A 15,947-nucleotide genomic window follows, 5' to 3' on the forward strand; every position below is an offset into this window, starting at 1 on the left:
CTGCCATCTGGCGGTCCTCTCTAGCTCCTGGATCAGCACTGATTAGACCATGTGTTTGGTTATATAAGCTGCCAATAGCAGGTTTAACAGGAGAAGGGAACCTCAAACCAAGAACAGAGCGGACTTGGGGTACTTGTAAGAGAAACATCCTGAAAAGAGCTGTGATACAGGTCAAGGTCTGTACCATTGAAGATGAGAAGCCCAGAGGGGCCGTGGGGGACAAAGAGAGGGCCACTGCTCTGGCTATGGCTGGGTCAGGTAGCAACAGCAGAGCAGAGCAGGCTGCTTCATTGTCTGCTAGCTGGGCTGTTAGCAATGAAGAGGCTGATGGCCAGGAGGACTGAGCAGGCGGCCTACGGGCAGGGTGCAGCTGGGAGAGTTGTCCTGCTTGGCAGCTGTCATGCAACGAACAAGAGGGGGATCCCTGCACAAGTCTGGGAGGGAGCACAACTGAGGCAGAAACTCAGAGGGAGTTTGTCCAAGGAGGTTAGAAAGTGGGCAGTGTGCCTGAGCAGGGTGGGGAGGGAGGCAGAAAGGCAGGCCCAGATTTCAGGGATTGATAGATTGGAATTAGTGGTGTTGTGGTTATGCGTTGGGCTGCTAACCACGAGGTCAGTAGTTCAAAACCACCAGCTGTTCTGCAGAATAGACTGGGTTTTCTACTCTTGTCAAAAGTTACCGTCTCAGAAACTCACGGGGGCAGTTCTACCCTGTCCTACAGGGTCGTTACGAGTCGGAATTGACTCGATGGCACTGATTTTGGGTTTCTGGTTATTCTGACACCATCCTGAAACTTAGTGCCTCAGTTCTGCAGGCTGACCACCACCTAGAAAGAAGGCGCACAAATCTATTCTAAATGTTACTTAGGGAGCGCTTTGTCTAGGGGGTGAGGCTATACCTGCTTTTCATGTGGAACCCCTCAGAGTACAGTCTAGGAGACAAGGTCAAGAAGGGAGTGGCTTAACAAGATCACACCAGAACCCAGCCCCGATTTGAGCTGTACCACATGCTGTTTCCCATCCCTTCTTGAAATCCTTTCACCTGGTGTTGACCGCTGTCTACACGTGAGACCAGGTGACAAGTTTTAAAGGCAGTGTCACAGATGCTGACGCCAGGGCTGGAGTGGCCTGCGAGGACGCTTCCTACTCTTCTTGGGTGATGGATGTGGGGATAAGTGTGAGGATATCCATGGGACCACGGATCCTGGGGGAAGCCTTCTCTGTGAGGCTGCTACCTTGCTTGATGCAGTTGACTGCATCCGGGCCCTGCCATCTGGGATCCACCATTTCCCCCAGTGACACAGCCTTGGATGGATTGATGGGCTTAGCCTCCAAGTAGCCATCTGTCACTTTGCTGAGTAACATGTTCACGTTCCCAGGTCATGGCTGTCAGGGTGGGAATGCAGCTATTGGGGGAGATACCTACTTTCAACATTCATTCTGAGGCCTGGAACTGTCAGTTTATTTTCCCCAAGGCTGTCTCTGCCAAACCTGTAGGTCATGTGGGGTAGCCCCCGTGGCAATGGCAAGGCAGGATTCTGATGATGCCTAAGTCTGCTGCCAGGCACTGTCTTTGCCTGACAGGATGACAACGGGTCTTCAACTCCTCCCCTGAGCACGAGGCCAAGACGACCAGAGCAGGCTCAGGCTGAGTGCAGGCATAGGGGAGCTTCAAGGTAGCCAGAGAGGGCCTCTGGGTCCAGACACCACCTTTGAGACTCCCTGGAGATCCCTAACCGGGCTTTCTACCTTGAGGGACCCACCTTTCTGTCACAAAGGGAGCTCATCATCACCCTCACCCTCACCGTCACAGCCCAGCCTCAGCGTTGGCCAAGTGCAAAGTGACTTTCCCCATATTTGTCAAGACATAGGACCCAAGTAATTTATACGATTTTCACTTCTCCTTAGGCCATGACTATTTCTACATTTTGCAACTGTTAATCATTAAGCTCACTCCTTGGCCCCAGATACCCCATTCTTCTTACTATCTTCCCACTTTCCCCAAGTCTTACATATCATTATGCTTAATAAGGTTCTAAATGCCCAAATAGGCAGACAGGTCATGGGCATGGGTGCTTACGCTCATGTTTTTTCCTGGCAACTTGACATCTCAGAGAGCATATCACCAACCTCCCTCCCACCTCAGCCACAGAATATTCTAGAAAGGAGGTAGGGGGTTGCAGTTGGCCCCAAACTCGATTTATTCCTGTTGGCATTTCAGGGTTGCTGATGTATCCTAATACACGACATTCTGTCGGGATTGGGTCCCAGGGATGGGGCTTCCGCATCAAAGGATATGCATATTCAAGAGAATAATAGCTAGAACAAGACTACAGAACCCCGGACCTTGACGCTAATCCATTCTAGGAGCGTAGAGATGCGATGGAGTTGAGTTCCAAATCAATTTTTCGCATAAGACTTGAAAACAGATTAATCTGTTCTCGACCACCAAGTTTTTACCCTAACCATGGCTTTTTATACAAATTACACATTAATTTCAAAGTTAAATAACATAAATTGTTTGGAAGGGGAATCCCCTTCCCTAAAATCAAGTGCTTACTGCTGTTCAGTTTTCTCCCTTCTTTGCTTTTTTTCACTAGGATCTGACTGGCTTTCTTTCTTTTTTTTTTTTAAATGTGTTTTATTTGGTCCACTGTTGGCATTTAACTGTTTTCTAAAAAGGGTTTACTAAATTGTCAGTATCAATAATACGGCTAACTAGTTCCTTATCATGATGATTCTTTTAAAAGACTTTTTAGGAGCCATGGTTTTCATCTAAAAACAGTACAAAAAGCCACAAAAACTAAGAAAATTATAGCAAAACGCTTGGAACACAGCTGCAAAAGGTTTAAACAACACAAACTAACAACGCCAATTTATGCTGAGCGACCGAAACATGAACTGCTTTTGTTTACAAAAATCCCACGTTGGGTCATATTCCAATGTTTTGCTTTGAGCTCCGTTGTTCGCACGGAAACCCGATCTGTTGAGCGCTGTTGCAGTGAGTACCGGGGTTGTACTGTATGGCAGCATTAGCACTGCAGCTTTTCTGCCCCTCACTTGGGTCAGTTTGGGGGTAGCATAGCCCCTTCATACTTTGGTTGAAGCTCGCTTTATGTACTTATAATGCCGCTCAACCATGACCACCATCTGGCTCCCGAGCACGTCCATCAGCACAGAAACTTGGGCCTTGCGAGGCGTTCCCACACATCGCCCTCTCCAAACTAGGCCCTGGCCACGGAATGGGCCTTCTGTCTATGGACTTATCTACGGCGGACTTTCATCCCAATGGAATCAGAGTACATGGTTTCTGGATCTGGCTTCTTTCACAGAGGGTGGCAGTTACATAATGTACTGTTCACTTGAGGAAGGGGTGGCTTCTAGTCTGTCAGTCAGGCCGCAGCTTAATGGCCTCATTTGGAGGTGCAAAGGAGATGAATAGCTCACTGGAGGTCAGATACACTCTCTCTGCTTCATCTTCCTGTTGACAAGCCATATGGAGATGTGCTGATGGAGCCAGAGCCCTGGACCTGGAGGGGCTATGTGGAGAGTCACGCCAGCACTGAGAGGATTCCACTGCCACTGGATTCACAAGACTTCCCACCCATTGGCCTGTGATCTTCCTGCATTCTGCATCATTGCATGAGTCTGAAGAGAAATTTACAGAGTGGTATTGGACATATGGACTTGATCTGGACTGGGATGTTTTCTTAATGTACAATTGCTTTTTGATATAAAGCTTTCTTACACACGGGTGTCTGAATTTCTCTAGTCAACCTAGACTAACACACATAGCTTATTATTTTCAAGGTGTACTCTAATGTGCAACATATACCAGACTTGACTTCCTTGTTGTGGTTGAGTATCAAGCATTGTATGAATATACATTTTGGTTACCAAGTTATCTACTGCTGGACATTTGGGTTGTTTGGCATTGAGCCCAGACTGGTGGCTCATTGGGACTTTGCTGATGAATCAGCACTGAAGCCCAGATTAATTAAGTCTGTTTCCAGCACTTGAGCCTTCAGGAGAGGGCCTCACACCTGGAAAACACATCTTCAGGTCTGTCCTAAAGATAGGCCTGGGCAAAAGCAATACCCTGGCTGTGCTCCCCAGTTCCTGACCCACTACTTTGCATCCTTCAGGGACCCTGGCCCTTTGCTGTAGTCAGTCTGCCTTTTTCCTTTCTAGCCGCTCTTGCCGGAGCAGGAATTCTCAGTTCTGGCAGGGACTCATCTAAGAAGCAATCCAATTAGAAGTTCCAGACAGGCCCTCAGGGGCCTTGGCAATGCCAGTGGACAGCCATGGACTGCCTCAGACCCTTAAAGAGCGAGGCAAATGAAAGGCAGCTGAAGGGGTGTACTTGGCAGATGCACATCTGAGGGCAGGACTTTATTTACAGAGGGGCCACCTGCAACCAGGCAACATCTACCAAGACAGTGCCTCGAGGTGGAGAGTGGACCATGCGTGCACGCCCCATGCCCTCCCCGAGGAGCGCTAAAGGCTCGCCGCAGCAGGGATGGCCTCCTCTAGCTGCCTCAGGAGCTCCCCCGGCTGCAGGGAGAAGGCGCTAGCGTCCACTCTTTGGAAGTCTGGGTTGGCTATCAACGACACCAACACCTCTGCGATGCGACTGGCATCAAAAGCAGCCTGCTGGGTGCTCAGCCCGGTGTTGGCAGCAGCCCTTGCTGTTGTCCCAGGTGCCATGGTGAGGATTCTCCTCTCCGCGATGATCTTGAGGAACTGGTAAAACTCTTCGTAGTTGATCCCTGTACAGGCCTTCATGATCACCTGGGCCAGAAAGAAAGGCAGGGGTGGGCACTGCTGGGTGACAGCACCGGAAAACTGCGGAGGCCCTCAAAACCCGGCCTCTGCCTTCAAGCCCAATGATCTGGGGTCAAAAATGAGAGATACCCCAGGAGGCTCAGTGGCCTCACAGTGATCAGATGTGAATAAGCTGACCCACATATCAGCCGAGGCACCTAATTTTACCACAAAAACTGCATTAAAAATGCATGAAAAACCTCAACTTATAAACAAGTGTATTCGGTAAGTGAATCTGGAAACGAACTTGGATCCCGGCCTCTTTCAATATGCCACGGCAAAGATGGGTCGAATCAGATAGCTTCCTAGCCAACTGGTGCTCCGAGCTTTGCTAGGGTAGGCGCTCCAGTGGTGTCATGTCAGCAGTTTGAAACTACCAGCCGCACTCTGGGAGAAAGAGGAGGCTGAGGGGCTGTTCTAGCCTGTCCTCTTGGCTCGCTATGAGTCAATCGACTCAATGGCAGTGAGGTTTTGAGTTATGACAATTTAGGTACAAGTTTACATAACAAACTACCATATGTACTCACGATAAGCAGAGTTTTCAGCACATTTGTAATGCAGTTTTTGTGGTAAAATTAGGTGCCTCGGCTGATATTTGGGTCGGCTTATACTTGAGTATATGGGGTATCTCCTAAACACAGTGGCTTTAGCTGTGACTTGCTGCAGCCGCCACAGTCCTTCGCACACGCAGCCCTGGTGCCTCTCTGCCACATGTCCACAGCCCGGGTCATGGTTATGCAAGGGCCCACAGCTGGCCTGGTCTGCTTTTGCCTGGACAAGTTCATATGCAGGAGGAGGGAGGCAAAGGGCAGAGACCCACACTGCTCTCTGTGAGCTGCACTGAGAGAGGCCCTGGATCCCAGGCTGGAGCATATGCTCATGATGGCAGGTAAATGGCAGCAGAGCCAGAACTTGGAGGAGGGGAGAATAGAAACCCCCACCCCTGACCGCCGGGTCTGGTCATACCTGGCAGTGGTGGTGCCAGTCGGGCATGGCATCTCTCCATTCCCTGATCTCTTGCTGCACAGCATGGAGCTCCTGTTGCAGGAAGTGCCACATGGGAGCCAGGTTACAACCGTTGACCCAGTTGTGGTTGATAGAGATGGTGTCGTCCTAGACAAGGCAGAGCACAGAAGGGTACCATGAGCCCATGATGAGCACCACCTTAAGCCCTTCTCCTCTAGTCCATGAGCAGTGAGCAGGCATCAAGGGGCTATGCCCTGTGCCATAGGTAGTGTGAGGTCTGGAACTTGACCATGGAGGCCTGCCCTCTTGGTCCAGGGGGTTCCCTCTCACACAAAAGTATTAGCAGACTTCTTTGTGCTTGCTTATAGAGCAGAGGGAGGCAGGTCTGGAGTAGTTTGGTCCACAGATAATCCAGCATGGATGAGCTTCCTGAGAGTCTGAGTGCTGGCCAGACTCTGGAGGTGAAGGGAGCCAGCACAGGCCTGGGGCAAGGCTACCGTCTGTGGAACCCTTGCCTACCAGTGGCCCAGGGAGGAGGGGGGTGGGAGGGAAAATGACCGAGTGGCGGGGAGGCCTTCAGCAATGCCGTGTGAATGAACCACAGGTGTCCACCATCGGGGGTCAGCCAATTGCATTTTCCTGGGAGCCGGCTGCCCACTATGGGACTGAGAGAGAAATGCTTCCTTCAGGAAGGCATCCAGGACAGGTACTGCAGGATGAGGTGGGCTATGGGTGTCGGGTGGAGGGAGACACATGTGAATGGTAGATGGAAAGCTCCCTGCATCTGAGGGAAGGGATGCAGGTGCCTGAAGCCAGAGCCCAAGCCAGCTCAGCTCCATCTCTGTGACTGGTCAGCTTCAGCTGTGTCTTCTTGATTTGTCTGGGCTAGCCCATGGGGCAGGGAGTGCGACCCTTACCAGGTTGTGGACCTGGTGATGCCATCCACTGGGCACGTACAGCATCTCGCCTGCTTCCTGGATAACCTCCAATGGTGTGCTGCAGCGAGCATATGCCGGGTGCAGGCGGACGTCAAGGAGTGCGGATGAGGTCACATTGTAGGGTAGGTTCCCATGGCAATCCCGCAGGGCTTCTTCCTGCCCTGGTGGAAACAAGAACCACTTTTTCCTCCCGCAGACGTTGACAGACCAGCTGTAGGAGCGGAAGATGTCGGCATGGAATGGTGACCTGTGGCGAGAGCTCTTGGTTCGTGCCTGCTGGTTTGGGGATGGTCTTTTGTTTTTCTGGATGAGACTGCCTGCAGCTTAGTGGGCTCAACATCCTAGAGGCCTCAGAGTAAAGTGGGGGAGCCCCTCTTATTCATATGGAACAAGGCTCTCCACCCTCTTGCCCCCAGCTTTCACATCTGTGTTGAGGAGCTCCCCTCCTGACAACCCTGCACACAAGCGGGAGGGGTAGTCCACACCTCCCTCACTTGGTCCCCAGAACGACTACTGAAGCCGTCCAGGCTCGGGGTGGAGGCAGGGTGAATGAACTGGATCAGACAGGAAGGACTCGGAATGCCACACCCACAGGTCAATTCGTTAGCCTTGCTAATGGGAAGCTCCAAGAAGCTCTGGACAAAGGCTGACATACTGGTAGGGAAGGTTCAGGCAGAGGCCTGAGGCAGACAGGAGGGCAGGAAAGATAGCAGACCCTGCAGCCTTGGGGAGCTGTTGGGCGCCCAGCATTACCAGCTGCCCATAGGCCCCATGTAGACGAAGCGGTAGTCATCCACGTTGATGGCGTCCCAGTATTCGTTCAGCCAGTCTGATGAGAAGTACACGGGCAGGGAGTACACGTCCTCTGTGGAGGAGTCCCTGTGGAGAGCACACATGGGACATGGAAGGAAGAACAGGCCCCTACACTGATGCTGGACTGGGCCTTCCGGTTTTGGTCAACAGGACGTTGACTAATGAGAAACAAACAGCACTGTGGAGACATGCCCACAGCTCTCTTCATTGTAAGGTGAGTGATCCCATGGTCAAGGTCACAAGCCAAGGCTAACTGCCAGTTATGCGAGTGGGGCCACCTTAGACCATTCAGCCTGTTGAGTCATCAGCTAATGACAAACTGAGGCATCCAGGGAGACTCTCAGAAGAGTGGCTCAGCAGAGCCCAGTTCAAACTGCGGAGGCACACAATAAAGGTGAGCAAATACAGTGGCTTTGGAACCTTTTGTTATATGGCGGTGAGTAACTGGCACTGCAGAAACCCAGATGATTCAGACACTCTTGGGCCAGTTCTAGGTTATCCAGGGGGGCTTCTTAATGTACTGTACACATTTTATTAGTTTTTCTTGGCTCTGTGAGCCTCCTTTGCTGTTTTACCAGTGAACTTCATCAGGAAGGGAAAGTCCTGAGTAATGGCAGGTCAGAGGGCCAGGTAGGAGACTCATTATTAATTTAAAACCCATACCCAAGGTTCATGACCGTGTTTGGGTTCATACATCTGTCTGTTACTAGAACATGAGCTCTCTGAAAGCTAGACCAGTCCCTGGTTAAAACTCTATGCCAATAAGAAGTCCACACTTGGCATGGAACACCATGGAGCGCACTATCAGATGAGGCTGATGGGTGATAACTACTTTTCATGCACTATTACACTGATCCTGAGAATCACAATCCAAGGGGCCTGGGTTCGATGCACACTTTACCTTCTTGAGCCTTAATTTCCACACCACTACAACAGGAATCCAATTGTCTTGTTCGCTCAATATTAACTGAGTAACTACTGTGTGCTGCTGGGCTGTGTCAAGTGGCTGGAGTCTGATCATGTGGTCTGGTCATGAAAAGAACAGGCATGGGTTGGGGAAACAGATACCATAGCCAAGGACTACTTTGGAGAGTAGGACGCTGGGTTGGCATTGGGGGGATGGGGGGGGAGGGGAGTGTGTGCTGTGGGAGACCATCTTGTTCATGAAAACATCTCAGGATGGGGTCATTTGAACTGGGTCTTGAGGGGTATAGGGGGGCTGCCCAGCAATGGCAGGTAGGGATACACCGTGAAAAGTTCTGAATGTTACCTTAACGTGATGGGGGTTTTGATTATGGGGCAGAGCACAATCCTACTGAAAAGATCATTTTGACAACCTTCTAAGTGCCTAGCAAGGGAGGGGGAAAGGTTAGTATCAGGGAGCGGGATCCCGAGGTCCCTGCAGCAACAAGTGAAAGATAGGACAGGGTCTGAACTGAAAAAGGAGTGGAAAAGAGAGGAAGGTTCTATGGGCTTCTGAAAGGGAGACGGATTAGCATGAAGCAGATAATTATGTTGACAGTTTGGATGGGGAGGGTATAGGAGAATCCTCAAAGATGATTCTGGGCAAACATGGTGAAGAACAGCATGCGAGGGCTATGTTCTGAAAAAATAACACTTGAAATTGAGCTGAAGGGAACTGTTTTCTGGTACCCTGATTAAAATGCCTAATGAGATAAAGAAAGGGTTCTGGTAGGTACAGTTGACAGCCCCAAAGGCAGAGAAGTCTCTAGGTTCATTTCAAAAACTCACACTCACTGGGGCAACTGGACAGGGAAGGGCAGCTGTGTCCCTGTGGGTTTCTGAGACTGTTACTGTCCACGGGAGCAGAAAGCCTCATCTTTCTCCCGAGGAGTGACTGGTGGTTTCAAACTGCTGACCTTGGGGTTAGCAGCCCCAAAAGTCACCAGAAAGCCACCAAGGGTCATTTAGTTCATGGAAAGGTAGCCCATGCGTGGGGCCCCTTTACCTGCACAGGTGCCAGTCTTTGAGGTACAGACAGCCTTTGGGCGAGGAGTAGTCCCCCTGGATGTACTCTTTCCAGTACTTGATGTAGTCTCTTAAGGGCATGTGTTCTTTGGGATTGGAGTTGTATTCCTGAACTCCGCAGTTTGCCACAGGTACAACCATGTCACCTGAAACAAGAGGGACACGCCAAGTTTGTGCTCTGCATACAGAGCTGACCATCCTCCCGGACCTTGTCCGGGCCCTCCAATTCACTGCAAAACCGATACCAGATAATTCTCCCGAAGAGCTACTTCCTCATGCCTTGCCTCCCTGGCCCCTCGTATTCGCGCCCCTACAATCTGAACGTGGTCTAGGGGCCTGGGGGCAAGGGCCACAGTCTTGGTCAGCCCCGCGCTGCGTGCTAGTCAAGGAACACCCAGCCGAAAGCCCCGCCGCCCTTCCGACAGTCCTCACCGTAAGTCTGGAGCAGATAATCAAAGTTGGGCTTCCCATCGGGCGTCACCCAGCACTTCCTGCTGCCCCAGTCCTCGGTGAAGGCTCTGGAGAAAACACAGGGCACGTTGGGAAGTAAGTAGCCCTTAAAGAAGTCCTTGTAGGAGAAGGCGTCGGGGTTCTCGATGAAGTCCACGCAGTCTGGGGTCCGGCTGGCTGCGACTGGCAGACGATCCCGGAGGTCTTGGAAGTGCTTCTCGGCGAACACGCGCGTCTCCTCGTCCATCCCCGGTCACCCCGAGTTCCGCGTCCGTAAAATGGGGCGACGTTGCCACACCACAGGGTTGTTGAAGGCGGAGGAAGGGCCCTGGAACAGTCTCGGCAAGGGGCAGGGACTCAAACCCGGCCTCAGTCTTTCAATTTCTTACTCTACATCGGGATATGACAAATAAAAGACATGCTAAAAACGTTGTCGGCACAAAAGACGCGGGCAAAGCCGTGGCGCCGGCAGAAACGAAGACGTGGGGTACAAAACCATGCCGACTCGGGTCGGACGAACGCCGCCAGCGGAGCGGAACCCAGGAGCGGCGTGGGCCGCGTTGCCGTCCGACCCTGCAGGGCGTGCGCCGCGCCGAGCGCATGCGCGGACCGCGCCGGGCGCATGCGCAGACCGCGCGGCCTCCTCACCGGCGCAGGCGCCTGAGCGACCCAGAGCGCCTAAGGCCCCCTCGCGCTCGCCGTCGCGTCTGATGCCACTGGATTGTCAGCGTCTGCCCGGGTTCTCCCCGACTTCGCAACTCTCCCAGCGCCTCAGGTAAGTAGCAGCGTCACCTGCGGTAATGTCCGTGCTCTAGCCCTTCCGGCCTCTCCGCTCCCCGCCCCCCGTCGCACTCTGGGTGGCGGTGGCGTTGCCGGTGCCGTTGCCAAGGTGACGACGCCCCTTTTCCCAGTGCCCCAGGGGCAGGGAAGATGCAGTGGTGTTGACAGGACTGAAAAAGGGGCTCAAAGCCGAAAGGTGCTGTCTTGAGGAATATTGAGGATGTGGAAGAGCTGCTGGGCCTGAGGGGATGGTCGTGCCCTGCAGGGACTGTTGGAGGGGGGGTGTTGTGTGTGTGTGTGGGGGGGGGCCGGGGCGGTGCAGGAGGATGGGGACCTCGGTGAATGGTGGGGGCCTGGAGGAGGGGCTAGCGGGGTTGCTGAAGCGGGAGACGAGGCAGCGCTCGGAATAAAGACACAGGGGAGTGAGGACAGGGATTTGAGCGACCATACCTGTTGACCTGCAGTGGGCAGGACATTTGGGTTGGGAGGGAGGGCGGGCATGTCAGGGTTCTTAAAAAATTAAACCTTAAATTGCAGTATATTGAAGAGAGAACAAGAAAAATTATATCTCACTAACACGGACATATATATCCTCATCAACATGGAAAGCAGATTATTTTTAATTGTGTAAACCTGGCAGCAGACTGCATTGGAGTACAGCGCCTGCACCGTATTTCACACATTTTTAAACAGCAAAGGAGAAGAAAAAAACCTAAAAATGTTTACCTCCCTGAAAGAAAAATAGACATACCTTGTCTGTACATCCCGTGAGAGTTAATTTTGGAGGTGTGTGTTTACAGTTCTGGGTCGGAAGACCTGTGCTCTTGCATTGTAAAATCTGCACTCAAGGTTTAGCTCATTCTTTATCAAAAGGCCAATCTATTATATAAGGACACATCCTGGGGGTGGTCATTGTCTCCTTAACAGAGTTCATTTTATTTACCCTTAAACTTGAGATCTGGAAGGGTTATTGGAATGTTGGTTCTCTGAAACTTGGCGTGGATTTGGTTAGGACCGTGATCAAGAGGTAGGAAGTTAACCCCGATGGGGAACTGGGAGGATTCGAAATAAAGGAAGGTGAAGGAGAGGAGGATCAGGGTCAGGAGACTTGTAGGGCCTTGGAGGAAAATGAGTGTTGACAGACTGAAGCCCAGGTAAAGAAGTCTAAAGTAGGAGCAGAGAGCACTGTGGTGGTGAGTCATCTGTGGCAGGCGGAGCCGACCCAGGATTGTATTATCCTGAATGTGAGAGCTTCGCTTCCTAATCTGCCTTTTTGTGCTGAAGATAGATCACCCATAGCCTCACTGGAGATGGCTTTCTAAACTTTTTGTATAGAGTTTATCTTTCCAGTTTACTTACTTATTCTCTCTACCTATTTACAGAATAGCTTGTTACATATGTGTGAACGTTTGCTCTTCTTAATCTGTCTTGAAAAAAATAGTTTTATTGACATATAATCCACACATTATACAATTCAATGGTTTGAATATATGGAGTTTACAATCCACAATTTTATAACATTTTCTTCATTTTTGTACTCATTAGCTTCCCATTCCCCCCCATCCTCCTCTGCTACAACCTAAAAAAAACTATTATTCTAGTCATGGTCTCAATAGATTTATCTGTCTTGGATTTCATATAAAGAAAATCACTCCAAAAAGCCCTTCATCAACAGTAGCAAAATAAAACACTGTAAACCCTCAGTCCAAAAATAAACTCACTGACATCGAGCCAATCTGAGTCATAGCTACCCTATAGGACAGGGTAAAAACTCCCCTGTGAGTTCCCAAGACTAACTCTTTATAGGAGTAGAAAGGCTTGTCTTTCTCCTGAGGAGCTGGCTGGTGGTTTTGAACTGCTGACCTTGCAGTTAGCAACCCAACACATAAACACGACGCCACCAGGTGTCCTAAAGAAAGCAGCAAATAATAAAAACAGATTGAAAATAGATCAAAAGAGAAATAAATAAGATGTTAAAATTTAACCTAATTATACTGCATTAGTTTCCTTTATGATGTACTCTGTTGAGGGCAAGGCTATTTAGATCCCTAGTCATGGTCCAAAGGAATTCATTGGCCTTAATCAGCATGGGAACTCTGCAAATGGATTTTGGGCTTTCACTGTCAGCCATTGCTTTGTGCTCTGGGTACTCATAATTTAAGTTCTAGTACTGTGTCCTCCACTGGTCTTACATTATTTATAATCTTAGATCACACAGGCTGGCGTGCTTCTGTGTGAATTTAGCCAGCACCTCACATAGATGTTAACCTACCTTTTTAAAACTAACAATATACTGCAAAAATCTGCCCACACATTGTCTAGATATTCTTTTAAAAATTATTTTCCATTGTGATAAATGCTGATTATTGAAGGTAAATGGAAAAGGCATGGGCAGTACATTCTTAATTGCATGAAGATTTGGGAAGAATGGTTCAAAATTTGCCTCGTAGGAAAAATGTGAAATTCAGATAGGCATTGTTCGGTATTGAGTTGGCTTTGACTCAGTGATCCCATGCGCAACAATATAAAACACTTCCTGGTCCTGCACCTTCCTGACTTTGTTTAAACCTGTTGTAGCCACTGTGTTGATCCATATCTTGAGGGCATTAGGGCATTTTTCTGTTTCACTAACCCTCTTCCAAGTATGATGTCCATGTCTGGGGACTGATCCCTCTTGATAACATATCTAAAGACTATGATGAAGTTTTGCCATCTTTGCTTCTAAGGAACATTCTGGCTGTACTTCTAAAACAGATTTTGTTATCCTGGTAGCCCAGGGTACTTCCAGTATTTTTTTTTTTTACCATCATCATCATTCCAAGACATCAATACTTCTTCTTTTGCCTTTCTTATTCACTGTCTAGCTTTTACATGCTTATTTTCCAGAAATTCCAGGTTCATTGCCAGTGAATCAATTCTGACTCTGTAGGACAGAGTACAACTGTCCCTGTGGGTTTCTTAGGCTGTAAATCTTTACAAGAATAGAATGCCTCATCTTTTCCCTGAAACGTGGCTGGATTCAAACTGCTGACTTTGTGGTTAGTAGCCTGCGTAATCAGCTACCCTGTTTCCCAAAAATAAGACAGTACCTTATATTAATTTTTGTTCCCAAAGATCTGCTACGTCTTATTTTCAGGGGATGTCTTATTTTTCCATGAAGAATATGGTACACATTTATTTATTGTTTGATTAAAAGAGACCTCGCACTTCCACGGCTGCGCTGTGACCAACAGTGAGCTGTGGGTCGGTGCCCGCCGCTACAGTCCAGAATCCAGAGTTACAGTACCTGGGGGGGGGCTTATTTTCGGTGAGGTCTTATTTTCGGGGGGATGCCTTATATTTCAGTGAGATGCAAAACTGAGGTTTTATTTTCGGGGATGTCTTACTTTCGGGGAAACGGTATATCACTAGGGCTCCTTTGCACGTTACTAGGAGATTGAAAATAACCATGAAGACCAAAGAAGAATAATGCATTAAAATTACGGTGTTGATGAAGACCATTGAAAGGCCCATGGACTGCCAGAAGAACAAACACATCTGTCTTGCAACAAGAATGCTCCTTAGAAGTGAGAGTGGTGAGACTAGTCTCATACACTTTGGACATATTATCAGAGGAGACAAGTCTCTGGACAAAGGCATCAGGACTTGTAAGATAGAAGGTTAGCAAAAAAGAGGAAGATTCTGATGAAATGGATTGGTACAGTGGCTGCAACAATGGCTCGAACATACCACCAGTTGTGAGGATGGTACAGGATTAGGCAGTGTTTTATTTCTTTGTAAATAGGGTCACTCTTGAGTCATAACTGATCTGATGGCACCCAACAACAAAAATGACTTGGATGCACCTTAGCATCAGTGTGACATCTTTGTAACACTTTCAAGAGATCTTTTGCAGCCAATTTGCCCAATGCCAGATAAACTTTGCCTGGGAAAAGTTCCAGGATTCATGGAATGCCTAAAGTTTTATGGTTGAGACTAAGCTTCCTAAGAAAGGGAATGTTTTGGACCAGCAGAGCCCTCTGTTTGCTCCTCAGGAGTGCTGGAGGGAATCTGAATTCATAACTCAGAATAGGAGATTGAATTCTCATTTTTTCAGAACTGACTCTAGATCAAACATTTTGCGCGTTATCCTCCATAATCCACACATTGATCCCTTGATGTTTTCAGCATTACCACTGTTGTACAGGTTAGGCTGGGAGAGATGCATTAAGCGTCGAGCATAACTCCTGGGAATTCGAGTTCGGACTACTGCACAGATCTGTTATCACCCAAAGCAGCAGTTCTCAGAGGGTGACCCTGAACTAGCAGCACTAACGTCATGAAGGAATTGGTTAAAAATGCACATGCGTGGGCCCCACCCAGACCTACTGGATCAGAAAATCTGTTGACAGGGTCATTTTGAGTGTCATTGCTCAAATAAGGGATGTCACAGAAGAGCCAAAAAGAGCACGAATGGGAGGGGAGTTTAGACTCCAGCACTTTGTAGGAAATGCAGTAAGAATGATGTAAAATCTTAGGCCTCTCTCTGAAAAGTTAGAATGACGATACTTCACAAGGCATGCCATGTGAATAGGCCATGTTGTTGCAATAAAACACCCCAACATCTCCTGTTTCAACCTCCCAGGTTGAAAATGGGAGCCTTTGAGAGAGTGGAAAGCGGGGTGTGAGGGAGCAGGAGGTGAAAGTAATGGAAAAAGCAAAGTGCCTGCCAATGGCTGCTGCAGACACTGCGACCACTGTTCTGACTCTCAGCCTTCTTTCGGTCAGGTGTTAGTGGAAGATGTGTAAAATGTTGCTTATTCTGTTACTTTGGAAATTAACTAAAAATAGGGTGTTTACTTGATATTGAGTCTCACTGCAGGAGCACAGGTGTGAGGGAAATACTGAAAGAGATCCGTTATATCAATTACAGGGCATGATGAATGCAGTCCCTTGTAGCCACCGGTGCCGCCTTCTCCGTGAGCATCACTTACGATGAACATCAGAAACCCTTGGGATGCTTTGCTATGGTCTTCCCTCCCTAAGTCGTCAGCTTGGTCTGTTTGCTGGGTCAGTAGAGGTCTCTTAAGTGTTTTCACTGGTTCCAGGAGAGCACAGTTAAGGGCTATAGAAATTAATCATGGATTAGAAAGATGGGTTAGCATGTGAAGGGTAGAATACTGTCACAGTTGACGCAAGCTGCCATTTC

The 15,947-nt window shown here is 49.1% G+C and overlaps 2 protein-coding genes across 3 annotated transcripts in view; one reads left to right on the forward strand and one right to left on the reverse strand.

Moving 5' to 3' along the window:
* Window positions 1-4,359: 4,359 nt before the first annotated feature.
* Window positions 4,360-10,546, reverse strand: JMJD4 (jumonji domain containing 4). Its single transcript, XM_075542152.1, has 6 exons — window positions 9,962-10,546; window positions 9,510-9,675; window positions 7,481-7,606; window positions 6,707-6,974; window positions 5,790-5,936; window positions 4,360-4,790 (listed from the first exon to the last, which is right to left on the reverse strand). The coding sequence occupies exons 1-6, from the start codon at window positions 10,224-10,226 to the stop codon at window positions 4,497-4,499; spliced, it is 1,266 nt and encodes a 421-aa protein (XP_075398267.1). The 5' UTR covers window positions 10,227-10,546; the 3' UTR covers window positions 4,360-4,496.
* Window positions 10,547-10,619: 73 nt separating this feature from the next.
* The window catches only part of SNAP47 (synaptosome associated protein 47), a 75,845-nt gene continuing 70,517 nt past the window's right edge, over window positions 10,620-15,947 (forward strand). For both annotated transcript variants that reach the window (XM_075542153.1, XM_075542154.1), the window contains exon 1: window positions 10,620-10,754. The gene's annotated coding sequence lies outside the window, so the exon portion shown is untranslated. The remainder of the gene's footprint in view (window positions 10,755-15,947) is intronic.

This window comes from Tenrec ecaudatus, chromosome 2 (genome assembly GCF_050624435.1).
Source record: "Tenrec ecaudatus isolate mTenEca1 chromosome 2, mTenEca1.hap1, whole genome shotgun sequence".
NCBI classification, from domain to species: domain Eukaryota; kingdom Metazoa; phylum Chordata; class Mammalia; order Afrosoricida; family Tenrecidae; genus Tenrec; species Tenrec ecaudatus.